We start from the raw sequence: 27,943 nt of genomic DNA on the forward strand, positions 1-27,943 counted from the left end.
TCTCTAACTCTGGCTCCTGAGGAACCAATACCTCTGGCTTCCACAGATGCTGACACTCATGTGCACATACCCAAAAGCAGACACACAACTAGACATGATTAAAAATAAATCTTAAAAAAATTAAATATAAAACTACTTAATCAAAGTTCTTAAAACACAGTGAAGAATAAAATATACATGTGATTTCTTTGGATAGTAACTACCCTATTCTAAATCCTTTGCTACTTACAAAGCTCCCTGATACTTTACATTAGCTGTTCAACAAGATGATGTAAGATATTGGCTATCGCTATAGTACTAAGGACAAAGAAATACAAAGTCAATTATTACCTCATTCCTTTCAAAGAAAATTGATTTTGCTTTTAACATGGTAGATTTTTGAAAGACTTGGGGAAAGATGAGAAGGCCAAACAGTTGGGTAGGAAGTGAGAAGGGGACCTTAAGCAACATGGCTTCCTATATGCTTTGAACTTAGATTCCACGTGCTACTTACTGTGCTTGCTCCCGAGATGTGATAGATCAAAATCACAAGCTGCATCCAGCCTTTCCATTCATCAGTTTGCTCTCTATTCAACACTTTAGTCTGCATGAAGGAACCAAGATCTGCTTTAAGATCTACCATGAAGTAGTTATTTGGACAAAACATACGAAGAATATATCATTTTTCTTACAGTATTTAAAGCTAATGCAAAAGCTAATGTCTTAATCATGGTTGGGGCAAACTGTCCTTATTTCTTGCTAAAAGATATAATGAAATTTTTTAAATGTAAAAGAAACTTGAAAGACAACTATAATGAGAGCTTGAGGAATTCAGGTGATCCTTCTGTTTTGTTTCAAACAACACTAAAACCACAACAGATGTATTTATAGGTGTAAAAGAGCATCCTACAATTGTTTACAAAGTGGTAGAATTTCAGAGTTAAAAAAAGATCTTACAGTCCTCTTACATTTTCCTTGACAGATAATGTCCTATTATTAAAATTTATTTCCTTAGCACACTCTTAAAGGATATGAAGAACTGATTAATCATATCCATAGAAGAGTACTTTTTTTGCAGAAGAGCTTGGTAATTCAAATAAGATCCCCTTATAGAGAAGTTCTTCAAATCATTATGAATGATGGGCCCACTTCTAAATTAGGAAACCCAGAGGATCAAAAGTAGAAGCCACAGCATTATATAAGTTCTAATTTGTGTGCAAATGTCTGATAAACATATAAATATAAACTACTTTCCTCATATAGAAGCATGTCTTAATATAATCATATTTTTACATTTTAACTGATAATGAATAGCATCTAGTACTTGAAAGAATCAGTTTTCTCTAGCCTCAGGCAGGCGAAATAACATAAGTCATTCTATAATTCCATCTATTTACCTGTTGAATGATTTAACTGTTTTTTAAAAAGAGGTGATTAAAGAGTCTACTAAGTAGAGGACAACTTCAGAACCCTTCATCCCCCTGTAGTTTGTAAGTTCTGACATAGATCATGACAACAGTTTTCGAACGGACATTTTGGAGTTCATAGAATACCATGAGCTAATAAAAATGATCTTACCTCTTTTGTGTTTTCATTGTAAAATACTCCCAAAACCAAGATGTAGATAATTGGAATAAAGAATGATGAATGTGTATAAAATTTGTTTTCCTTCATAAATAGGTTTGCACGGTCACACATATAGAAATAAGCCATAATCAGGCCAAGTTTGCAAAAAGACTGTAAAAGTATTTCTGATGAAGACACAGGAGTATTGATAATATTCTTCTTTTCCTCGCCACTTTCCAAATCAGTACATGGTTTATTCTTCCGGTGAGCATTACGATGAATTACATAGAAAATGAAATACCCAATAATGGATAGAGTGAAAAAGCAAGCAGCTAGCTTCTGAATGAGAGTGAGAGGTGGCCGAGGCTGACAACAGGAACCATCCACAGGCTTCACAACTTTATTACAGTTCACGTTCATGAGAATCATTGCACTCTGCAAACACACAGGTTCTTGGTTATTGTCTTGTCAGTGCTGCAGTGCACATCACATTTTCTCCTGTGACTACTGCTGAGATTTTGACTCTGAACCAAACGCTCTTGTACATTCTGCACCCACTTCCCAGACACACATGTGAATGATGGTAGCCCTGCACGTGGTAAAAGCTAGTTTGGGTGTCTCAAATTTCTTGGATGCTGCTCACAAAAAGCTTATTTTAGAATGTGACCTAAGGCAAACTGGAAAGTGATACCTCCTTCCTACTTAGAATGCACTGATGCTCTTCTGTTCTTTTAGAAAAGAATGAGACAACAACGAAAAATAGTAAAAAGCTCATGGCTGCTAATGATCAACTAAAAAAAGAAATCCTGAGAGATGTCAAAGACCGAAGAATTTTAATTAGTAGACTTCCAAAACCGTAATAGTTAAGATGGAGTCCCAGTCTTTACATAGCAAAATATTACAATACAGATACCCCTGAAAAAATTAATAATTCTTAGCTAACAATATTGATAATGTACCTTTTATTTAATTCATAGCTTATAGATAATTTCTGAGTATAATACTGAGATATCTGTTGTTACATTAAATCTGGAGTGCTCAGCATAGTTTAACCATAATGAACTTATTTTAGGCAAGCTGTCAAGACTCTGTCTAGTGGAAGATTTGGAAACTCTAGACTTATGAAAACTACAATTTGGGTATCTGTTGAATGCTGGTGGCATTACTTGACCACTGGTTTTCAAAGGACTCAATCAACTACTGAGAAAATCCTGTCATCGTAGTCCCCAGATTGAGGAAGTTCTTGGGCCAACATTCTTACAAATTCTCATCTACAGATGTTCTGACAGGGTCCTTAACTATGTCCTGGAATCTTCAAAACCCAAGATGTATATAGAGAACAGGGGTATATATACAAAGACATTTTCCTGTAGGAGAGAAATGTTTTACATGAACCCTTTTTGCAACCTAATCCTAAAGGAAGAAAAGACTTTATAGCCATACTACATCCATCCATTTTCTGGTCATGTTAATACAAGTAACATGAGTTTCATTTTTCCTTAAAATTTAAGTTCCTCCTTACAAACACATTTAGGTTTATAGAATTCCTTGCTGGATCTTGCTACAATGCAATAAACAAACATTCAATGTCAAAAATTTTGAATGGTTACAGTATGGCAAGATACTTATGTGATTAATTCTCCCCTCCCCTCCCCTCCCCTCCCCTCCCCTCCCCTCCCCTCCCCTCCCCTCCCCTCCCCTCCATTCACTGCTCTTTTAGAAAGTTAAAAAGCTCAATGGGGGTTAAGACCATTGCTGAAGACACCATGCACTTAGGACATAGTCCTTAGTTCTACACACCCATAACACCTATGATCTAGGACAATGACCAGCATGCCAAGACAAGATGCCTGTAAAGGTGTGTAAGAGGCATTCACATGTTGATGGTAGTCAACAACTGTCTAATTGAATGCAAAACCCTTTCTTTAATAAACGGGAAGTCATGACTGAAACCTAGCCAGTTTCTCCAAGCTAGTGAGATCATGGACCTTAAAAAAAGAATCTACTACCACCCCTGTGCAAGACCAGCATAATTCCTTACTGACTTCTAAATCTTACCCTGCAACCCACAGATAAATGTAGCTGTAACCCTTCCTAAACGAAGCGTCTCTTTATAGCAAACAGAAACCATCACAGAAATCTACAAGTGGACATGATTCAGAGATGAATGGGTCATGGGGAAGTATAGCTGCAATGGACACATTGACATCACAGCCCCTACATCTATGGCTAAGGGAACAATGTGGATGAAGGAGTAGAAAGGTTCTAAGAGACATAATAGCAAGAAGTCTGCTGTGCAGTACTGGTCTAGAAATGGCTGCATAAACAAGCCTAGAACAATGGCCATATCAACGGGCATGTTAACGTGGAAGGGGAACCTCATGCAGTCCCCACAACTAGACAAAGAACTACAGACAATTAGTGACTGCTGGGAGAAGGAGATGCAGGTCTTTCCCAGGGATCAGCTCTCTCATTGGCTGTCCAGCCCTGAAACCATACACATGTACCCAGAAACAAACAAGAAAAACAGACTTAGCAGCTTACATTTATATATTTGTGCATATACATCCATATATTTCTATATAATAATAATAATAATATAATAGTAATAGTAATGATAACAATAACAACAGCAAGAAAAAGAGACTATCAACTTTAAAGTATGTGTGTGTGGGGGGGGGTGTGTGTGGGAAGGGCTGGAGGATGGGAACCTGGAAAGGGCTGCAGGGAAGAAGGAAACTGATATAATTCTTTCTCAAGTGAAGACATGTTTTTAAAAAGCCCTCTAATTATTTTCTTCTAGCATGTAGCATGTTTACTTATGAAGTTTTCTTTCACACTTAACATACAGTTTGTCCATCTGTCACCTTAATCTGTGCCTTGGATACTGCAGAGCAAGAACCATAAGGACATAAAAATGCCCTGTTGTTGTTGTTTTTTAAATCTTGCAGTGTGTGTTCTTCACTGTAGTTGTGTCTTGAATAAAGGATGGAGAACATAAAGTGGTCCTTTGGGCATAATAATAACTTAGAGGCTTCTTAATGGTGACAGGCACTTTAGATGACGTTTCATTTTTCCTACCACAGCTGCTGTTACATGGAGTTTTGGAGTATAAGAAATTTCTTAGTCTAGCATCAGTTAGGTGACAGAAAGCAATATTATTTCTACATTTAGAGGGAATGAGTAATTAGAATTGCAATGAGACAAAAGGATTGTCATCCGGGTCTGTGACTGGTGGCACCTGAATTAGCACCTGAATCCAGCCTGTCCCCACTGACACTTAAGAACACTTACAGTTTCTCTGCTCGATTCAGGAAGGTGTAAGCCATCCAAAGACTCCATGATGGTCTCTTGGGCAATGAGTTTGGAAACACTGAACATCTTCACATTGGACTTAGAGGTCCTGGTGCTGCTGTTCAGGATGCTGACTGCAGCCTCATTGTAGGCATCTATCTTCTCATTGGTAATCATTTTCCTATTTTCACTTAAGAGATCCTCATAAACTGGGTCTGCACATTGAAAATACACTTAGAATAAAGGTCCACGCTTCTTACTGGTAAAAGCATGCTCATACATGTTAGTCAGTCCACATTTCATAGTCTGTTCTTAAACTAGAGGTGATGCCGGATATTGAATAAAATACTCTACAAACAGCTGGATGAAGTTGGCAATGGTTTCCTATTTTACATTTGACTTATGAGCCAATGTCTCCCTCAAATTTAAAGAACTTTCACCACCTTCTCATGTATACTGGTTAGGGGAAATATTTTCATGTTGCAGCATGCCCCATGAATTTAAAATTCTTGATGCTGATTATAACAAATTACAACAGGACTGTGGAAGAATGTCTAAGAAGGAGCGACAAGCAGTCTGCTTTCCTGAGACCCTGTGCTGTTCTGGAGGGGTATTCAGATAATTTGGACATAACACTCAGGACCCAAGTCTCCCTGTTCTCATCATCTGTTATATGAGTAGATATCCATTTTATATATATATATATATATATAACTATTATATATATGTATTTTTTTTCTAAAAGAAAGGTTAACCACAAGTCTGCAAATTGAATAGGATAGGAATGGTGCAACAGATTTATCCCTCTCTGTTTTATTCCTTCCAACTTGGAAATAATTTTAAGAGTTTTTGACAAACATATTGAATTGCTAAAATATCCAAGGCACATCATATTGTGTGGTGATTTCAATAGCGGGCATTCAATAAATTCCTGAAATGAGCTGATTTAATGCGACTTTCATACCCAGGATAAACTAGATGGGTGTTGATTTAAACATTGGTGTCATTTGCAAGTATATTTATTTCTAAAGATTTCAATATTATACAAAGTGTGGTTAATATCTGTCTTCACTGCTTTCCCTGAGCACAATGAATATACTCTGTAGAGAGTGAAGCAGCCGGAGGCGAGAGAATGTGCTTGCCTCCTCCAGGGTTTATCTCTTCACTGTAGTTTGAAGCCATTCTGCTGCTTGGTGGATATTTTCTATCTATTTTATGTTTCCTGTATTTATTAGTTTGTTCCTTAAATTTAAAAAAGAAAGCAAGTTCTTCTAGCTTATTCTAATCTTGCAAACACTGTTTCAAAATTTATTCTCATAATGCAGTAATTTTGTGTCTTGAAATGTGGTATAATAAAACCTATTATCTTAAAATTTATACAAGATGACATTTTTTCATTCCTCATTCCTTACCTTGTAAGACCCAATAAACATCACTAGTCGTGGCCAATTTTTCTAAGAGCGGTGCTATGGAGGTGATATTCATTTTATATTGAGATAGTGCTTCCTCGCTCCCATTATGAATCTTGATGGACCACTAAGAAACAGTGAAGGTTAAGAATAAATTCAGCCCTTAGCACAGAAAAGAAATGTATATAATGCACCTATTGTACCAGGGTAGTTTTAACACAATTCTAATTTTAGTTAATACTAGAATAACTTTAGTCAAATTATTTAATGAAACACATACTCACAATTATAAAAAGGCATGATAAAATAGTTTTTGAATGTATAACACTCAAGAATATAATTCTAGATATAAAATAATACTGAGATTTAACATGCAATTTACTTAGTTCATTCAGGCCCTTTTATTAAAATTCATCACTCAGGTTAATTATAATCGAGATGGAAATGAAAATATAAAACAATCAATACTTCTATTTAGTATAAATTAACTTTTTTCTTGGCATGTCTTTAAGAGTGAAACAAAGATCAGTCTGTTAGAATGCAGACAGGAACTTACTGTGGCTGCTCCTGCTATAATCACATGGGGCTTCAAAACCGAGTCCTAAAGGAAGAAAAGCCTTATAGCCACACTACATCCAGATTGAGGACTGAACACATTATTCCTACTGTCTTGCTCTTGACAAATGTACTCTGAGTTTATAGAATCCGTTCCTGGATTCTTTTTACAATAAGATAGCTCAAAGCTTACATGGTTACACAGTTACAGTGCAAGCAAGACACTTGTGCAGTTGATTTTCTCGTATTATACACACACACACACACACACACACACACACACACACACACACACACACCTGAAACTGAACATGACCTACTATTATTCTGAATTCTGGGTAAATTGCTTAGAGGAAAGTGCCAGTGTATTGTGTCAGTCAATTAAGAAGTATTCATGGAAGCCTACAGGGCACATAGTGTAAGAGTTAAACAAAATATAGGATTAGTGCCCTAAGGCAGGCTAAATCTAACATATAGCTAACAAAATATACTGATAATTATTAAAGACCACATGTGGGAAAAAAAGGGAATAGTCTCTAGAAATGTTCATCAGCTGCAAGATACTCTATTTCTAACACAGGTAACTCACATATTAATGAAACAGGATTTATAACATTTATATAGTACTGAGTTTTCAGTATCTTCTCTTAAAATGTCTCATTTTAAAATAGATTCCTACTGCCTTGTGAGATAGGCATGGGTGATGTTAACTTGTTCAGTAAGGACCATCCGGGAAAACAGTAGGGTAGTCCTCAGCCTGGCAGGAAGAGTCAAAATGCCAATAACCTAAGCTTTGAGTCCAATGCATCTTCTGCCACACAGAAGATCTGATGCTGGAATAGTGTGAAATGAAACAAAAATAAGCACTGCGTTTAATTAAAAACCCCACTGTCCTAAATCTGAATTGACAGCTGTTATTTCTCATCATAAAGGTAACCCGTGTTGATCACTGTCCATTTCCTTTCAGCTGGACAAAACTTCAGTTTATAGCACCACACTTCCTAAAATAATTCTCTTCCCTCATCCCTAGGAGCTTCCTCTCGCAATCTTCAGAGCAGTAATCCAAGTCTTACATTCCGTCAGCAGGTCCACTTGCCCTTCTCCAGCAAAGTCGGACCCTTCAACTTCAGAAACAAGATCTGAGACAGCGCATGTGCTCTGTCCTCCCACATGCACGCTTCCCACTTCATTTCCACATTCGGTCGCCTATCTACCTCTAACAAGAAATGGACGCCATGTCTCAGTCAGTCCTAGCCCCAAACTCTCGTCTCGACTTCCCCTTTCACATTTGCAGCTCTGATGTCGTCTCCTCCAAAGCTCCGAGAAGCAAGCCGGTCCTGTTCTCCCTTTCTCCTTCTTTCACCCTCCAGGTACTAGCTGATCTTTAATTTCCAAGCCCGACGTCCAAGCCTGCCTCACTTTCTGCAATCTCCTTGACCCAGGAGCAAGAGCTTACTTGGAAGAATATTCTGTGCTGTGTGCCAGGTTCTCTCTCAGCTTTAGGCCTCACTTTACCAGGCTTTCAATTTGGATGTAAGCCATCCATTTAAACCGTCGTAGTGCCCACTAATGAACGCTGAGTTGCCAATCCCAGCAGTTCATTCATCTTACCTAGTTAACAGCACCTCACGGCCCAGCTCCACTGAAGATGCCTTCTCCATGTGCTGTCACGGCTCAGTTCCTCCACTCTTCCTTCCACTGCCGTGTCAAGATAATTCATTTCCCCAGAAGCCTTCCTCTCCAATCTCTAAATTCCGACTTATTCAAGTTTTTCTATGCAAATTCCTTCTAAATGACACCCAATCTATACTAAAACTCACCAAATTTACCAAAGTACCTTTGGCTTGATTTTCACACTTACCAAACCCAGCATACGCAGCAGCTGGTTTCGTTGCAGGTGAGCTGGCTGTTCTATGTCTTCTCTGCTATACCCTGGCATTCTTCTCCTTACTACTTTCACTAGATGTCTACTACCCTCAAAACACATGCAATCTAATGTCCTTTAGGACATCCACTCTCAAATATCTAGAAGCATAGGTAAATAAAGCGAATGTCGTCCACTCTACATTCTGGTGTGTAGTTAGTTATCCTATGCATTATCAAGTCTCCCCCAAATAAAAAGAAGCCAAACCAAAGTGTGACCTCCAGACACACTCAGACTTCTGCTAGTCCCATCTGTTCTCCACTGTGGTCCACACATTTGAACACTGTCTCAAACAAATGTATTATAAATGGAGGCTAGGTTTCAATGCAACCCTAAAATACTTATCTGTTCCATGATGTGTTTCAGTTTTAGACATTTATTATAAATCAAGAAGGGTAAATTGGTGTAAAATTTTCATTATGCAAAATAGTGTCAATACTGATAAATATTGTTTTATTCATGACAAATGTAAATGCCTCTAGGGGGAAAAATACAGGCATCATCCAAAACCTAGGAATTTTCTGACCTCAAGAACACACTTGCTGTTCTAATTTCTCTAATTTAACAGATTATAGGATGGAATTTACTAGTCCTGCCTGCTAGGTCATAAACACAATGATAAAACCAAAGAAAGTTCCTCTTAGTCCCTGGTTATATAAGAAAGCCTCAGAAAGGTATCAAGAGAACACATTTCTGCTGGAAGATTATTTGTGCTTATTTAAGACAGGGGCTTACAAATGGTCCCAAGAAACAAGCTGGAGTAGCCATTCTAATATCGAATAAAAGCGACTTTCGACCAAAGTTATCAAAAAGGATAAGGAAGAACACATCATACTCATCAAAAGTAAAATCTACCAAGAAGAACTCTCAATACTGAACATCTATGCAAGGGCACCCACATTCATAAAAGAAACTTTACTAAAGCCCAAAGCACACATTGTACCTCACATAATAACAGTGGGAGACTTCAACACCCCATTCTCAACAGAAACTAAAGAGAGACACAGTGAAACTAACAGAAGTGATGGGACAAATGGATTTAATAGATATCTATAGAACATTTCATCCTAATACAAAAGAAGATAGCTTCTTCTAAGCACCTCATGGTACCTTCTCCAAAATTTACCACATAATCGGTCACACGCACCCTATCATGGACTAAGGCTGGTCTTCAATAGCAACAAGCTGAACAATGCCCTACTCAATGATAACTTGGTCAAGGAAGAAATAAAGAAATTAAAGACTTTTTAGAATTTAATGAAAATGAAGGTACAACATACCCAATCTTATGGGACACAATGAAAGCAGTGCTAAGAGGAAAACTCAGCTCTGAGTGCCTCCAAGAAGAAACTGGAGAGAGCACACACTATCAGCTTGACAGCACACCTGAAAGCTCTAGAACAAAAAGAACCAAATACACCTAAAAGGAGTAGAAGGCAGGAAATAAACTCAGGGCTGAAATCAACTGAGTAGAAACAAAAAGAACTGTATAAACAATCAACCAAACCAGGAGACGATTCTTTGAGAAAATTAACAAGATAGATAAACCCTTAGTGGACTAATCAGAGGGCACAGAGATAGTATCCAAATTAACAAAACCAGAAATGAAAAGGGAGACATCACAGAAACTGAGAAAATTCAAAAACGTATCAGATCCTATTACAAAAGCCTATATTCTGGAAAATCTGGATGAAATGGACAATTTTCTAGACAAATCAGGTACCAAAGTTAAATCAGGATCAGATAAACTATCTAAACAGTCCATAAACTCTAAAGAAATAGCAGCAGTCATTAAAATCTTTCAGCCAAAAAAAGCTCAGGACCAGATGGTTTTAGTGCAGAATTCTATCAGGTCTTCAAAGAAGTTCTAATACCAATACTTTTCAAACTATTGCACAAAATAGAAACAGAAGCAACAATACCCAATTCATTCTATGAAGCCAGAGTTACACTGCATATTCTACCTTGGAGATGGAATGGTTTCTGTTTAATCAGGAACTTTATACAATTTCCTTTCATAGAGAACTTCATAAGAGATTTTTTTTTCTACTTCTATCATGTTTAATGTTCCAAATAGATTTTTTTAAAAGATTTATTTATTTATTATATGTAAGTACACTGTAGTTGTCTTCAGACACTCCAGAAGAGGAAGTCAGATCTTGCTACAGATGGTTGTGAGCCACCATATGGTTGCTGGGATTTGAACTCCGGACCTTCAGAAGAGCAGTCGGGTGCTCTTACCCACTGAGCCATCTCACCAGCCCCCAAATAGATTTTTAAAACTGGTTGAATGCATATTATTTTTAGCTTCAGAAGATATCATGTACATTTAAGAGGCATTTAACTATTATAAATTATTTTGATGACAAAAAATGTGAATTCTGAGTATATTTTTAAATAAATTTTATTTGTTTGATGAAAAAAATGATAGGGGCTTACTATATACCTCAGTATTGCATCAAATTGATCAACCAATCAAACAACCAACTAATCAATCAATGAATCGCAATTGATGTCTCTCTCTTCTTCTCTCTTCGATTCCTACCCCACTCCCGTCCCCAGCTGGCCCCATCACCACCTGAGCTCAGGGCCTAATGCATGCTAGGCAAGCTCCTTACCACTGACTTCCATGACCAGCATCTGGCCTCACCTTGACCCTTCTTTCTTGTGTGTTTCACCCCAGGTTTGAATTCCCAGTGAGAGCACAGTGGGAGCTGACGTCATAAATGGAGAGTCTAAGTGTCATCTCCATGGTGATGACAGACAGTGATGTTTAATAACACTTACTCATCTCAGCCAAAGCCTAGAATCCATCTCACATACTTTAGGACAAAACGGTTTCTCATTTGCTTGTTAAATTTGGTCACACACACAAAAGCTTGTTTTCAGATACAGACCTCAGTCCACACCTTGATACACTGTTTCATGGAACCATTAACTTCTGGATGCCAAAGAAAATCCTGGGAGAAATGTTAGACATAAAGAAAAAGTTAAAAAAAAAAAAAAAAAGAAGAACTTTAATTTCCATTACTCAAAATAAATATTACCATTTTCCTAGAGACGGCTTAAAAGTAAAAGACCTAAGACATGTTCATTTGTCATCTCAATTTGCCCAAGAATCTTGTGGTAGTTCTTCTCTATACTCTTCTTCTCTAGGTCCCACGTTTGAGCAGAGCAATCCCTACTCAGACCCTGAAACTGTCCTTAGAATGGCGTGCCCTGAACTTGTGGAGGAGACAGCATGCGCCTTGCCTGCCCCTTGGCCTTCCCTCTGCTGTGTTCACCCTGCTCTCCAGCTTTCGTATCGCTGTCAGCTCCTGGAGGGCACCTGTGTGCTCCTTTGCCAGAGTTTTGCACATTTGCAGTACTTTGCCCAGAGTATTTGTGGATTCACCCCTGAGCTTGGTGCATCCTCCTTACCCTTAAGGCCTTGATGAAAGAAGCACCACTGGGTCACAAGGAAAAGCACTGTCCATTCCTTCCTCTGTCTATCCCTCTGCCCTGTTCTCTTGGCAGTCATCCTACCCCCACTTACACTTGTGCGAAACTACCATGTCCTGTAACTTCTTTAGGCTAGGAATATTTTTCTTGAATTCCCAGGGATTTCTCACCATGAAATTCAGAAAATGTACATGTATTCTTAAGTATCTGACATTAATAATTTATCACTATATTAAATTACATAGCAAACCATAATAAAGCTAACACATTGCCTTCCTTCAAGATTTTGTTTTCAGAGGCAAGGTCTTCCTCCTCTGCCCAGGCCATCTTTGAATTAATTTACTCTCTGTAAGTTTGGCATCATAAGCATGAGCCACTAGACTGGCTTCCAGAGTTTCCTAATACTTATGCTTTGAAACAGATAGGCTTTATTTTCAAAGCTCAGTGTGGCAAACTATATTTTCAAAAGGTAGCCTCAATAATTTTGGGTACATACTGTCTCTGACAATTTCACTGATCATGTAAAAGCTGAGCCTCCAATAGTCTCTCTGACGCGGACTCTGAACTCTTACAGAGTATGATGGAGACAAAGATCTGTAATTCCCCCGTTTTCTTACATAATATATCCTGATTAGTTCCCCTGCCTCTGCTCCGCCCAGGTCCTCCTTGCCTCCCTACATATGTTCTTGAATGAACATTAATCCCGAACTCACACTGGTTTCAAATTATTATAAAAGATTAATGCTTTCTGGATAAAAATCTGAGAGCCCAATATTTTTTATTTTATTTCATAAAAATTTTCATAGATATTAATTCTACTACTTAGCTATCTACATATACTCAAAAAGAATACACTGAAATCTATTTATTATGGATAAAATGTACAGAGTATTAACTGATCTACAAATAAATTTACTTTTGAATATAACTTCAACATTTGACTTTATTACTAAAATTAACTTACCACTTTAACTGATGCAGCCTTGTCCTCAAAAGGAATGTTTTCATGCTAGCATAGAAAGGAGCCAATGGACAAGCTTTAGTATATAAATGTTTCTGTAGGATAAATTCATCATCTTGCTATCTTTCCAGTGAGCAGTTTTTCTTATGTAAGACCTTTTCCCTGCATTAAGTTAATAAAGATATTCTCTTATCTTTTTTTCAAAAAGTTTCAGTTTTGACCATTGGAAATTCACCAACAAATTACTGTCTTTGATGATTCAAGGTAGGGCTCTAATTTCCCCTCTTCTCATGCATATAATCAAGTGCTTCAATGACGTTAACTAAACAGATCTGCCTTCATCCATGACTCTTCAGTACTACCTGTACACGTGGATGAGCTTGTGTGCGTGTGTGCCTGCATGTGCTTGCAGATGTGTATGTGTGTGTATGCATGTGTGTGAGCATGTGTCTGCACATGGGTGTGTGTCCTTTTAGAACTTGTTTGAGTGATTTGGCTTCTTTGTTTAGCCTACTCCATCACTGTGTTACCTTTATTACAACAGGATAAATCTTTATATTGTATAACAGCTCCGTACTTTGAAGATTTACTGGAGTTACTGATGGTATATTGCTTTTCCTTTTAAGATAAACCCAGCAGTTGCACAACACATTCTGTTAGGACGTTACCGGAGTTATATTGAACCTATGGGCCAATCTGGGTTTACCTAACTTCTTTACAATGATGAGTCATTTCACCATCCCTTACTGAGTTCCATCATTTTAAACTTTCAGCAGAGTTTTGCATAGTTCTTGTGCATACAGGCACACCATCTTTACTGGTTGCCCCCACCCCCCACCCCTTTGTTAGTTCAGTAAAACTTTTAAAATTTTGGTTCCGCATTGCTTTGGCAGAGACTCTAACTGAATTTTAACACCTTTATTTTAGTTGTGCATATAATGTTTATAGGTTTATATGTCCACCTTATGATCAGCTACCCTCCTTTTCCAAGAACATAACTGCATCATGTGGACTCCTGAGTCTCCTTGTCTCCAAACCTTACATCTTCACAGTTTTAACTAGTCAAATAAAATGATGAAGAGATGCAGCAATAATGAACACCATTGATTCTCTCCTGATTTTAATGAAGTTGAGTCTAACATTTCACCATTAAGAAATTTTCTGTAGGCTTCTAGAACTTTTATCAAGTTAAGCTCAAACATAAATGACCTAACAGAAAGAATGACACAAGTTTTCTGACATAACTGAGACATGCTTGCTCATGTAGTAATATGTGGTTAAAAAACCAAACTCAGAATTACCGTCTACCAAGCTACACGGCTGTAGTCAGGAATGCCCACAGGTTAGCTGTGGCTGTTAGTTTTGTTTGCTTGCCCATCCTTCATCGAGAGCAATGGGAAAGTTCTCCACTAATTTGTCAACATTTTGTTCTGTTAATCCTCACTAATGTTAGTGTTAAGGGTAACATCACAACTTTGCCATCTTCTCAGTGATCTGACAATTTGTCATTAGAACGCAACTTTCTGTGGTGATGATGCTTTTCCTGAAGTATCGATTCTGTCTTATATTAATATGGCTTCCTTCCCTTCAGCAGGAACATGCTCACTACTCTTTTTGTTACTAAAGCTTCATGCATCCTATTTTAGGGACACTTTCTTAAGTAGGAAAGTGTTCTTTTCAAAGGAAATTTGGAAATCTGAACCTTAAATTTTTAGGTTACTTGTGTTTATTTTTATTTTAAATAGTTCTACCATCTTTCTTGACTTCTATATTCTGAAGATATTATTTTTTTTATAAATGTACAATCTTTGTAAAGTATGTTTTATATATAGAGATAAATATATAGATGTATATGTTGTATATAGGTACACATGAAAACACACATATAAAATACATACTTGACACCAGACTTACAGGGTGTTCTTTAATTTTTTTTCTTCTCTGTTTGGAATTTACACCTCTAAGTTCGATTCAACAACAACTGAAACAGAATCGACAATATCTGCCTTCATAGTGTGTGGGAAGAGAGAATATATAAAATGTAATCTATCAAATGTCTGATCAGCAGTGGGGAAGAATGAGACCATTTGTTAGTATATGTAATTTTAAAGTTGAGTCACACTATCTTTTCTTGTGTTTATTTTTTTAAATGTATTTGTTAAAATGTATCATGTTTGGTAATTTGCAGGATGACTGGAAATTTCTGCAAACTTAAGTATTCCACTAGGACCTAAAATATTATCTATCGATAGATTGATATTAGCGTAACATATACTGTAGACATAACTATTGTGGCTTTTTCAACTAACAATTGTCAAACTATTAATTTCCAGAAGGAATTCTAAGCCTATAAATATTAAACAGTTTTCTTGCAATCAAGGTTGTCTGTGTATATTAATGGAATGTACGTTTACAAACACCAAATACCATATATAGCCAACATCACTGTTTTCTATTATCCTTATGACGCTCAGTTCCTAAGGATGCAGGACCCACTATCATCAGCACTGTGTGCATAGCTGCTTACTGTAGGGCACTCCATTTCCGAGCTCCTCATCACAGCTGAGCTCATGGGACAGGCAGATTTCCACTTCACACTCAGGAGTCACTCCTGCAGCTCTGCACTCTGAGTCTCCACTTTCCACCCTTTGCCATTCCCTATCTGTAACTACAGGCAGCTTGAAGACAGGATTAGAGAGATGTATAAAATAGAAGGCTATAATGAGATAGGTCACTCTCCCCAAATTAACACATACAAACGTATTAAGCCTTGTTAGTTTTCACTGAATGATTTATTTTTAAAATGAGAAAGTCCCCATCAGAGAAACACTGCTGTCTCCGTTCTGAGCTCAGTGCCAGGTAAGGAAGGCTGCAGAAGATAAAGAGCCCGTACTTATCTTCCAACTACAGTACACACTAAAGCAAGTGAGCAAGAAATAGACACTTAACTGCTTATATTCTTTCAGTTGATATTTGCATTGTAGAAATTCTACATTAAGGATTTTAGAAATTAGGGCTTTTTATTCTACAAAGTAAGTGGAAATGTCATTTTTTTTATCTCAAGAAAACTATAAAAACTAAAAAAAAAAAAGAAAAAAGAAAAAAGAAAAAAAAAACCCACAACAAAAAACCCAAGAAAACCAAAAAACCCAAACCAAACAAAACAAAAAATGGGGCAAGCATATGGAATTAGATGTAACCACTTGATAATATGTGGCCATTTAAGACGATACTTAAGTCACACAGTAACAGGTGCACTACTACAAGCAGTGGGGAAAGCAGGGATGTGTAACTATGAACACTGAAGACTGTAATATACTGACAGTAAAAATAGAACTAAAAACAAACACGTCATGGACTAGGAAGCTCTAGGGTACTTTTCTCCCTGTCTTTCTTTTTAGTAAGGCTTTCCTGAACAACTGATTTGAAATCGGTCTTGTTTGACAATAGCTAACCCTATACATTTTGGTCTTTTCCTTTGTTCCCTATGACAGAAACATTTCCTGCTTCACCTCAGTTTTCCCAAAACCAAATGTAAAGATTCATCTTCCCACTGTCCCTCAGCTCATGAACCTTAGCTCCCACTGTCTGTCTTGTCACACCTCCTTAGGTCCCCACTTGATCAGTGCTGCTGCAGCATAGTAAGTAAGAGATGGCTGGGGCTGGGGCGAGTGGGGGATGCAGACTACTTTACCTTATTTCCTTCTTCTTTAAACTGGGGGTTAATGATTTTTACAAAAGAATAAAATAATTGACGGATCCTGGAATCTCCAATAAACGCAATGTGTTTATCTACAAGGCAAGTCTTTGCTTCACTGAAATTAAAAAAATAATAATAATTAAAATAAATAAAGCCAACATAATTAAAACAGAAAGAACATAGCTTAATAATAATAATTTTTACAAAGGATAAAACAGTATAAACTGTTAGACAGCCAGTCACACAGCCTTTGAATTAGGTGACCAGATCTGTTTGACTTACTACCTTATTACCACCTAACTCAGTAAAAACACCCCATGCATTAAATGTTGAAGATGTGCCCTAATTGTACTGGCCTTTATGCCATTACTCAGAGTGCACCAGGGGCCAGGGATCCAGGTTACAGAGCAAGTCCTTTTCCACATCCTGTCCTGGTCACCTGCTACCTGAGATGAAGTTGTTTTGTCAAAGTCCTTCCTCTAAAGCTTCAGGGTAGCAAACTCCACCTGGAATCAGCTCCAAGCCAGCACAGCCCCGCTTTCTATCTATCAGGAAGGTTCCACCCCACCGATCCCCTGTACAGAAAAATACTGTGCCTGCTTTGCCTCTGCCTCTCACCACATATCAAGATTTATGCTGGGAGAGAAAAGAAGCAAAAGGAAGATATTTTACCTTATTTTGTATTTATGCATCATACAACTGTGAGGTTGCCAAACTTTTTCTCCAAGAAATCTGCCGCTCGAGAGAAGGTATTCACACGAATCATTGCCTATAACAGTGAAGCATGGTAGTGTAAATATTAGTACTTATTTATTTTTATAGTTTGCTTATCCTGACCTACTTAGTGCCTGTGAAATCAGGCAGTAAAGTTTTCTAGTCTTCCTTATGCCTTCCAGATGCATGCAAATCGTCCACGAGAACCACAGTTCCCATCAACACACTGCCATGCTAGAAGAAATCGGGCCGGCCGCTTACCCTTCCCACTTTACCCTGTAGGGGACTTGTTTTAATTAAAAATAGCTTCTTCTCTCATACAATAAGAGAAGCACAGTTCCCCTCTCTCCAGTCCTCCTAGCCCACCCCCATCACCCCTCACCCCAGGCCCATCCCCTCGCTCTCTGTTCCTTCTTCAGAAAGGAGATGAGGAGGACAGGAGTCTCAAGAGCCGGCAAAGAAGTCAGATACACTCATTCTCACCTTCACAAGTCTCACAAGAACTCTAAGTTAACAGCCGTAACGTATATACAAAGGGCCTGGTGCAGACCCATTGAGGCCCCATGCCTGTCCTTGCTGCCTCCATCTCTGTGAGCCTGTGAGCCCGCTTTAGTTGATTAAGTGGGCCATGTTCTCCTGGTCACCACCATTCCCTCTGGCTCCTACTGTTTTTCCTCCCCACCTTCCCTGGACTTCTGGATCTGGGAGGGGAGGGCCCAGATTGAGACCTGCAATTTAGACTCCCTCTCCACATAATGTCTGTCTGTGGGTCTCTGTATCCGCTCCCATCTGATGTCAGAGGAAGACTCTCTGATGACTGTAAGGGACATCTAATCCTTAAATGCTATGGCCATCGTTTTCCGCTTTCTTTGCTCAGACACTGTCTCAATCTGAAGTAAGCTTTTATGGCATTTTGTCAACCCTGCTTCCGAGTGAGAAAACCAGAAGTGTAAGAGCTACAAGAAGGACCTTGGGATCGACCTCCGACAGCTACAAGTGTGCTACTATGCATGTCTTCTCAAGCATATCTAGAAACCTGGTTTTTAAACCTAGTTTTAGAGCTGCCTGGTTAGGAACTCCCTCTAGCTCTGTATAAATTGACAGAGCCATCTTATCCTTTGGCCATTCTATTTTACTTTAGCCAAATACACAGGAACAAAACGATGAAAGAGGAGATGTTTGTAGTAAAATAGACGTTTAAGTTAACCTCTAGTTCCTTCTTACCAGTTAACAGCAAGCTAACTTTGGTTCATAGTCACTACAGGCTGCACTAAGGGGTCTCGTTAGAGGCGCACAGGAGAACTGACAAGCAACCAGTCCTGAGATGTTGGGGCAAGAGTTGAGGAATTCCAAGCTGGCTGCTGTTTCCATCTGCTGGGGTGCTGGGTCCATGCCAGGGCTTCCTGAACAGTGCAGGGGGAGCCCACCACTGGACCACAGCCTCACCATCAATCACACCAATGCAGGCTCAGCCCACCCCTGGACCACAGCCTCAGCACCACACCGATGCAGGCTCAGCCCACCACTGGACTACAGCCTCAGCATCACACCTTCTTCCCTTAGTCTAGCTACTCATCTATCTGCCCTGGCAGATACATATGAGAAGAATAAATGTGGAAGGCAGGATGGGCCAACACAGAAGTGCTATTGTCTCAGTGTCCCAAACAAAATGCAAGGGAAAATTCACAACACTACACCACCTTGCTGGTGAGAAACTGTCTAACAAATGCAGGACACCAAGATTAAAATTTGTAGTTATAAATGTACCCCAAGCAAGAATTTTTATTTCAAAGATTTTAATAAGCTATCTCTAAATATAAATAGTTCTTAATTCTTTCCAATTTTTAAAACGTAATTCTAGCTCTAAAAAAACAAAATTAGATCACAAAAATAACCAAAGATGACTAAAGGAGGAACTGCAGAAAAACTCAATGTAGTTATTTTCCTAAAAACAACACTCCTGCAAGTACTCTTTTATGATAGCAAAATTTCTATTGTAAATTAGAGTAAGTTTAAAATGAGAAAGAAAAATTGACACTTATTGCATTTTTACCTTTTAGATAAACATGTAAAATCAACTTAGAAGTAGCAACTAGTTTTTAAAGAAATCTGAGTTGTAAAAGCAAAGTATTAAACTAGTGCTGTATTCCTGACCTTTTATTATTATTTACTAAAAGCCCAAACAAAACCACCCTCATTGTCTCCATGTGGAGGTAGAAGCGCCATGCCTATAGCTTAACATAGCCATGTCTCCTTACTGTTCTGAGAGGCCTGATATGCAAAGTTCTTTCATTCTTGGTACTGCTGCCCACACCTGGCTCCTTAGGCCCCCTCCTGAAGAAACAACAGGTCTAATGTCCTGAAGTTATTCCTTGAAAGTCATACAGCAAAGGGGACTTGCAGAGATCAGTAAGCAAGCTCTATCAATACAGTCATTTAGCGGCAAATGTTCTCTCCGAGAACAAACTTCTTTCTTATGCAAGCTGGTTGGTGATAACTTCCCTTAATAAGTAAGATTGGTCTTTTCATATTTGACAAAATAAAAATAACATGATTTACAAAATTTTCTAAAATTACTATTCCAAACATGTTCTCTTTTCTTAGCAAGGAAATACTTTCAGATTAAATCACTAAATGTGTATCTAGTTGTTAAGACAATAAACCACATTTTAAATTATGTATACTATATGTAAATCCTTTCCAACCACATCAAGATAAAACAAATCTCTGCTTGCTATTTTTAATTGTCAAATATAAATCGGATAGTTAATTTAATATAACCAACTTGGGAAGTGCTCAGGTAAATCCAACCAGGAGTGTAACTTTTAAGAAGGCAATTCTAAAAAGGCTGGCTCCACACTCAGGTTATCTCCATGGATGGCCACTTCTTCCTCATTCTATTGTTACTAGAATAACCTTTCTAGTTAGTGGCTGTTGATGTTTGATTTTTATGCATGACTTTTTTACAACAATACAAAGGAAAGAAAAAAAGTAAATAAATGAGCAAATCAGGAAACTGAAAACATGCCAGCAACAACTAACGACAACCTTCAGTGTCCTTCATCAATTACAAGCTGCGTTTTCCTCTGAACAAAATGTCACAAGACTGAGTCCCCCTACTAAAATTGTATTGTCTACCACCAACCATGAAAATACTTCATACAGTGAACATATAGTACACTGAACACTCTAAGATTCAGCAAGTGCTGAAAACATCACTTAAATGATCCTTTAGAAAAATGAGCATATCCAAGAACTCTAACACCTTCGAATAGACATACATGTAACATACATGTAAGCAAAACACCACTGCACATTAAAAAAGAAGAGTTAACAAAAAATGTTAGAAAAACAAACAAGAAAGCTGAGCACAGTGATCCTGACATTTGGGAGCAGAGGCAGGAACACTGGCCTTGGCTTAGTGATGGAAAAGAAACAAATTTCAAGAACCGTAGCAAGTTTGAAGGAAGTTAGCTTTACCACTGTAAACGTGTGCTTAGGGTTCAGATACTGGCTCTAGCCAGACTCTAGCCAGAAGTCATGGTCTTACTCTATAATCATGCTCACATGGGTATTTTTAAGAAGGCATTGTAAGGCTCATTCTAACATATTATATGAAATATTAATAATTCAAAAACACCCCTTCTTCCTAAAATTGAGATTAGAAAACAAAATTCACTTAGAATCACAACCTAACCAAATAAAATTTGCACATCCCCTCACCCTATCTATGGAATTCCTACTGTGTGTTAGGCTCTGGCTATTTAAAAACCATAAAGATCTACTTGGAAGCCCACAGTGTGTGTGTGTGTGTGTGTGTGTGTGTGTGTGTGTGTGTGTAAGACAACAAGACCTATTCTTCCAAGCACAACATGGTAAGCAAGGACAAGTTGCTCTGCAGACACTGAATTGTCCACTCCCACTTCTGTGAAGGCAACATTTGAGTGAAGCATTCAAAGAGAGAGAGACAGAGAGACAGAGAGAGCAAGCGAGAGAGTGAGTCCTGGAATATTTTCTTTCAAGAGAAGAGAGAATGTTGTAGGCAGAGAAAAGCAGAAAAAGCAAAAGTGTTTGTACACTATAAGCTCAATGCTTAGGAAGATTGAGAGGGAAGCCAGGTACCAAAAGAATGCCATGGTTTTAAGTTCTATACGCGTGACCTCTAGAAAATCATCTCTTTGTCTGAAAGCAAATGGGACGATGCTGTGCTTCTAGTAAATCAGTAGTTCTAAAGTGTCGAGCACTAGTAATTAAGTTCATCTCTCAGAGCTTCCATCCAGCTCTAAGAAAGGCAGTCTGTAACACAATGGCACCAGGCAAGCTGACTGGTACTAAATCACAGCTCAGCCACTGACTAGCTGTATGTTCCTAGGCAATTTGCTTAACCTTTCTGGCTTCATCTTTAAAATGTAAATAATTCTCTAATTCACTGAATCTAAGACACATCATTATTTTTTCATACAGGAAAAAAATGTTACCAATTAAACTTTGACATGCAATCAAAGTTTTAAAGACTCTTCTTGATTACAGAAATGTTAAGGGGGTGGGGGGATGAAACACTGTACCTCCTAGAGGCTCTAAAAACAGAATGAATTACGAAAAGCCCTTAAACACTGCCTGCATACAGTAAGTGCTCAATTTAATGCACGGTTTTGGGAAGCTTTACTTTCTAATAATTCTTTGAAGTGGAGTAACTTTCAAAGCAAGAGGTGTATGTGTGAGAGTGTACATTTGATGCATGTTCATACTCACACACCCAAGATCTTAGCATTTCATGTACTTTCCACTGTTCATCTAAGACAGAAAGTCCATTCTTATTCCAAATGATTCTCTGTGATTCAAGCCTATGCATATCTGCGAGAGGCACCTGACATGGTTTGACACTGCCAGGGCAAAAATGTTCCTGGTAAGATGTTTAATTTCCCCTGCACAGACTCTGGTCTAAGTTCCTGATATTCAGTCTGGACAAGCACATATGACAGGTGTACTGCTTCACACTCAAGGCACTGAAGCACCTTTGGAAACTGACAAGTCCCTTCTGGAGGAGGCTTTACAACCTGACTCATAAGGCCCCATCTGACATTCTATTTTCCTCCTGATGATGACAGACCTTGGCAAGATGCAAAATATAACCTAAATTTAAAAATTAGTATTCCCCAAGCTTAGCACAAGACAACACGTACAATAAAGAGACAAGCAGGCAGGGCACAGTAGGTTTACATTTGCGACAGCATTGTAATCATAAACTTTAGCTCCACTGACATCACAAACACAAAGGTGAATTAGATGACAGTCATCTCATATCAAACTAGCATAAAAAAGATTAATCACATCTAAAAGAAACACGTTCTCTGAGTTATCAAAAGTCGGCTCATCAGAACTGCTAATTGTGTTGTATATGTGAAAATGTAGGCTTTCTTGATGTCAGCAGTAAGAAGCCAAGGCTCTGACAGGTCATCTGCTATGAATCTGTAGAGGACTGGAGAATTAGCCACAAGGATCTTTTTAATTCAATTAAGCAATTTGTAAGATAATATATTTAAACGATACAGTTATGATACTAAAGTATAAGATCTGGAAAACTCAAGAGTAGGTAGAAACAAAGCATCAAGTTTGACCAAAATGGCCTCCACTTTGAGAGATCATGTGAAATGGGAAGACAGCTCAGATTCTAGTACTCTCGTGACTGGGCTGTACAGTATAAATGGGCCCAGTGCTAATGTGCACGTGGCTGTCACATTTGTCTAATTATCTCACAGTCACCAAGAGCTGTCCATATAATGACTTTGAGGATACCAAAGGTCAAAACCAAAAGATCCTATCATTATAATTTCCCTCCTACTGTCAGTGACTGTCCTGGTGGCATTTATCGTAAGGAAAGGGGGGAAAAATCAATCAAAAAGACAAGCAAATATCCCTTGACAACTGAAGGATAATTCCTTCTGAGAAGAGGTCATTGGTTCCTTTCCAGCTTTCCACCAGTATGTAAACCCATATTGAAGGCCAGCTTTCAAAAGGCTCAACTATTTGGTTTGCCCGCCCACGTCTAGTCCGGTCAACTCCTTAACTCCTTTAAGAAACAAACAAAAACCAAAACCCTGCCTCAGTGTCTTTATTTGTAATAAAACAAAAACTGTGCAACCCAAACTCTTGAAAAGTGTTTGAAAGGCTGGTGGCACCTCCTCCACGGGAGGGAGGTGGGCCATGGGCATCTTTAGCCACACTGGCCCTTTTGGCAAAAGTAAGCAGGGCGGCCCAAGCAGCTGTCTAACCGTTGGGCCCTGAAGTGGCAGGGCAGGAGGCAGACCCCATGGGCGCACCGTGTGCGACCCCAGCGTCCTGGAGGCGGTGCCGCCAGGGCTGCCCCCGGGGGCCCCTGATCCGACCTCCTGCACCGGAGCGCGGGGCCGAGCGCGCCTCCAGAGCCCCGCTCCAGCAGGCGGTGGCCCCGAGGGCGGGAGGCTGGGGGCAGGGGCCCGCAGGGGTCGGCCCGGGCACGTGGGGCGCCGCGGGGCCGCGGGAGGCCGCCGGCGCGTGGGCGTGCTGCGGCGGGGGGCGGCCTCCCGCGCTCGGGGCCGCGGCGCCGCCTTCCCCCGGGCCGGGCCGGGCCGGGCCGGGGGGAGGGCCGGCTCACCTCGGTAGCGGCGGGACGCGAGGTGGCACGCTGCGAGCAGCAGCACGGCCACCAGCGCCAGCACCTTGGCGCTCCTCACGCTGAAGTAGTGGTTGATCTCCCGCTTGCCCAGGTTGTAGGCCAGAGCCGCCATCTTGGTTCCTCCATGACAACAGTGCGCGGCGGAGCGGGGAAGGGGCGCCGCGCAGGGGCAGCACTGGGGCGGCGGGCGCCGTAGCCAGCCGAGAAGCGGCCGCCAGCTCCCTTGCCCGTCGCCCGAACCGCGGGCCGAGGGGTCCGAGCCTGCGGCCTCCGTGCCGCCGGCCTTCCCCGTGCCCTCGTCGGCCTCCCCCCAACCCCGCCGCCGTTGCTCAGCCGTGCCGGTGCCCCAGGCGCCCTGGCCGCCTGTCTCCTCCCCTTCCTCCTCCCTGGTAGCCTCCTGCCTTAATAGCGGCTGCGCCTGTGACGGGGGTCCGGATGCCCGGGGCTCCGGGGTCACCGGGCCCAGACGGGCCTCCGGGGTCACCGGGTCACTGGCGGCAGCGGGCGGCGACGGCTGCACAGGCATGATGACTGTATGGGGGGTGGTGGGGGAGAGGGCCAGGGCCTGCAGCCCGACCCAGATGCCAGCTCCAGGGCTATGTCCAAGTGGACTGGCAGCTACCTGAGCCCAGGTTAGGGCAATAGAATTACTGTTCCGGAAAAAAAGTACACTACCTGCTTCCCTATCACACCCTTTCTGGACTTTCTACTCTCTGCTCTCCCACGGTCGTGGGGCCTTAATGGCAGGCCACCCACGACCTGTCTGGCAAGTTCCTCTGCACCTAAGATGCTGGCCAGGTGTTGGGGTGGCTGTAAATCCGAACACCCAACTCAAGAGTAAGCCACGTTCACCCTTTAATACTCAACTGCCCAATGTCCTGTTTGTCCAGTTGCAGTGGGTGTAGATGCATCTCGTACAGTGTGTCTAAGTTGGTGTGGGTGTCAGTTTCAGAGCCCCTTTCTCCTTTATGTTTACACAATATCTTTGTTGACACTAACGTTGGCCAGGGTAACAGATTGGTTGCCTATGGCAACCCTTAAACTTGGTTAGTGTTTTGTGATTATCAATAGACCCAGCACTGTGTCCTTTGAAAAGCATTGTTATTCATACCCTTGGTCTTGAGTTGCCTTGTACACAAGAATGGCTATTTGCAAGTTGTGGTTAGAACAAGTAAGTCATTGTTGAGTTGGAGGTGTTGGCAAGTCTTCTTTACAACTTTTAGCCAACCCCAACCTTGTGCTTCCAGACCCTTCTCAACATTCTAGAATGTTAGAGAAAAGGGGCCTATAGATCCTGTCGAGTCACTCCCATCCTCTCCACTGAAGGATTTTTTAAAATTATGTTTCCAGCCACAATCATCATATGATGAAAGATTCTTGTCGCTTAAATGAAATCACATACATCACTGTCATAGATATAATGCTAATAAGCAATAAAGTTAAATAAGTGTACAAACACTTAGGCACTGTTCCCTGCAAGTGGTCGCTTAATTTTGGCTTTCTTCTGATCTGAGGCCGATCACATGCTGGCAGAATTGAATCAGATACGGCAACAACCAGATAACTGGGCTAACAATATGTGGCCTGCCAATCATATCCTAGACACATACTATGATGTCATCAACAGCAAATTAGAATTTCTAATCCACCTTCAATAACCAGCGCTAACCCCCAGGGTTGGCCTAATGCTAGCCAAAAATAAAGAACCCTGACCTTGTACTTAGCTGTGCTTCCCAGAAGGCTTTCTGAGATACTGGGAAAACCTGGGAACCCCTATGTCCTTTCCTCTGTGTTAAAGTTAACCCCTCTACCTATTTCTGCTTTTCCTGGTAGATATCTCTACATAAGATGGCCCTTTCCTGTGGCATCTATAAATGGTCCCTCTCTTAGCTGTTTGCCTTTCCACTGATAAATGTCCCTTTTTTATTAAAACCACCACTGGATTCTGTGTTCCAAGTTATTTGCTTCTTTGTTTCTTTTAGAAGGAGAAGCTACTTGAAATTTTCACTGGCTTGGCTCCCATTCTGTCCTGAAGAATTAAATGGTTCTTTGCTGTGCTATGGGGATTGCTTGTTAAATCCAAAGGACTCTCTCCCTCCCTCTCCCCTCCCCCCCTCCCCCTCTCCCCCTCTCCCCCTTTCCCTCTCCCCCTCTCCTCCTTTACCTCTCCCTCTCTCCCCCTCTTTCCTCTCCCCTCTCCCCCTCTCTTCCTCTCTCCCTCTCCCCTCTCCCTCCCCTCTCCCCCTCCTCCTCTCCCTCTCTCCCTTTCTCCCTCCCTGTCTCTTTGTCCCTCTCTTTCTCTTTACCTTCTTTACTTTATGTTTTTTTGTAGGTTCAAATGCTGTTGAATGTTCTATGTTATTTGGTGTTTGTCTATCAAGTTGTTTTCCTTCTCTAGTCCTGTGTTTTGCCTCTTCTTCAGAGCACTAGCCAGGTGCCAGTTGTCAGGCTGCTTCCAGTGGTTCCTGGCAGAGCCATCCTCACCATCAGATAGGTCCCCGTCCTCTTTAAGGGATCAGTTACCTTCTGTACACACACACACACACACACACACACACACACACACACACACGACTGTGTCAGTCCACATTCATGTGTTTATACCGTACCTATAGAGCTACCCTCTGCTTCTCCCCAGTAGGACAGTTTTTGGTTAGCAATTGTTGGCATTTCAGATTTCAAATTATCTGTGGTCTTCTGCTATCTATGTCTAACCTACAAATATCAACTTTATACATGATTATCCAAGCCAATGTTTACACTGTCTTCAGTGTCTTCTAAATATTTCTCAAGTCCATTGCGCACCCCTCCGTCCATCTCCTAGAGTTTGCTTTAGTTAAATGTATCTTTTCTTGCTGAAAGCTAAAATCATGAAATTAATAGTCTCCTGCTTATTTGTCTAACCCTAAGGGATCTAGAATGTTTAATTCATAGTAAGTTACTGCTTTTCTAATAACATTAAGGAGGAGGGAGAAAAGAGAATGTGTGTGTGTGTGTGTGTGTGTGTGTGTGTGTAGGGGGGGAGACATCTGATGCTTCAACTGTATATAACTTTAAACCAAGTTACCAAAGCGCTCTCTCTCTTTCTCTCTCTTCCTTACCATTCAGGCTCAAAGAAAATGTCCTCATTTCCCTTTCCAAAGATGTCACTTGTATCTGTGCCCATGTCCCTCGAACAATTTGCCAACTGCTTCCTGTCTTCAGACACACTTTACTACATCACACACCCTTTTCTCTTAACTCTCAGACTCCCGAAGGGAGCACACTACAGTCATTCTCCTTGGGAGTCTGCCTGCCTTTGTGGTGGAGAGCAGACAGGACCTCAACATACAGCGCCGGTTGCATTGATTTGCTTCCTTACTCCCTCAGCCTCCCAGAGGAGAGAGTTAGGAGTATGCATCGCCACGCCTGGTTTTACATATTTAAACAGAGAAATGAGGAAAGTGGCACTGTGCCTACTGTTTAAGTAAACTCTCTTTAAATGTCAGCCAAGGGGCTGGAGAGATGGTTTGGCAGTTAAGGGTGCTTGCTACTCTTCTAGAAAACTACAAGCTGGTTTCCAGTAGCCACGAAGTCACAACCCCCTTTACTCTGGCTCCAGAAAGTCCAACACCCTCCTCTGGCCTCTGAGGACACACACAAGCACACACAAACATATACAAATAAATGGTTTAAAAAGGAATATCTGTATACATAATGTAACATATGTTTTATATATATGTATATATACACATGCATTTCTATA

At 40.3% G+C, this 27,943-nt stretch overlaps 1 protein-coding gene across 5 annotated transcripts in view; it reads right to left on the reverse strand.

Moving 5' to 3' along the window:
* The window catches only part of Casd1 (CAS1 domain sialic acid O acetyltransferase 1), a 45,010-nt gene extending 19,887 nt beyond the window's left edge, over window positions 1-25,123 (reverse strand). The window contains exons 1-10 of one of the 5 annotated variants that reach the window (XM_085840842.1): window positions 25,066-25,123; window positions 17,502-17,598; window positions 16,824-16,944; window positions 13,133-13,177; window positions 11,625-11,687; window positions 6,805-6,849; window positions 6,252-6,375; window positions 4,840-5,054; window positions 1,558-1,980; window positions 494-583 (exon numbers count right to left, since the gene is read on the reverse strand). In XM_085840842.1, the coding sequence (XP_085696968.1) occupies window positions 494-583; window positions 1,558-1,980; window positions 4,840-5,054; window positions 6,252-6,375; window positions 6,805-6,849; window positions 11,625-11,687; window positions 13,133-13,177; window positions 16,824-16,944; window positions 17,502-17,524 (1,149 nt within the window). In that variant the 5' untranslated portion in view covers window positions 17,525-17,598; window positions 25,066-25,123. Of the gene's footprint in view, window positions 1-493; window positions 584-1,557; window positions 1,981-4,839; window positions 5,055-6,251; window positions 6,376-6,804; window positions 6,850-11,345; window positions 11,414-11,624; window positions 11,688-13,132; window positions 13,178-16,823; window positions 16,945-17,501; window positions 17,599-24,177; window positions 24,788-25,065 lie in introns of those variants that run through there. The other 4 variants (XM_085840840.1, XM_021165228.3, XM_085840841.1 and 1 more) reach the window with 4 other exon arrangements.
* Between the last annotated feature and the right edge of the window lie 2,820 nt (window positions 25,124-27,943).

This window comes from Mus caroli, unplaced genomic scaffold (genome assembly GCF_978045245.1).
Source record: "Mus caroli unplaced genomic scaffold, Mus_caroli_1 scaffold_7, whole genome shotgun sequence".
NCBI lineage: Eukaryota > Metazoa > Chordata > Mammalia > Rodentia > Muridae > Mus > Mus caroli.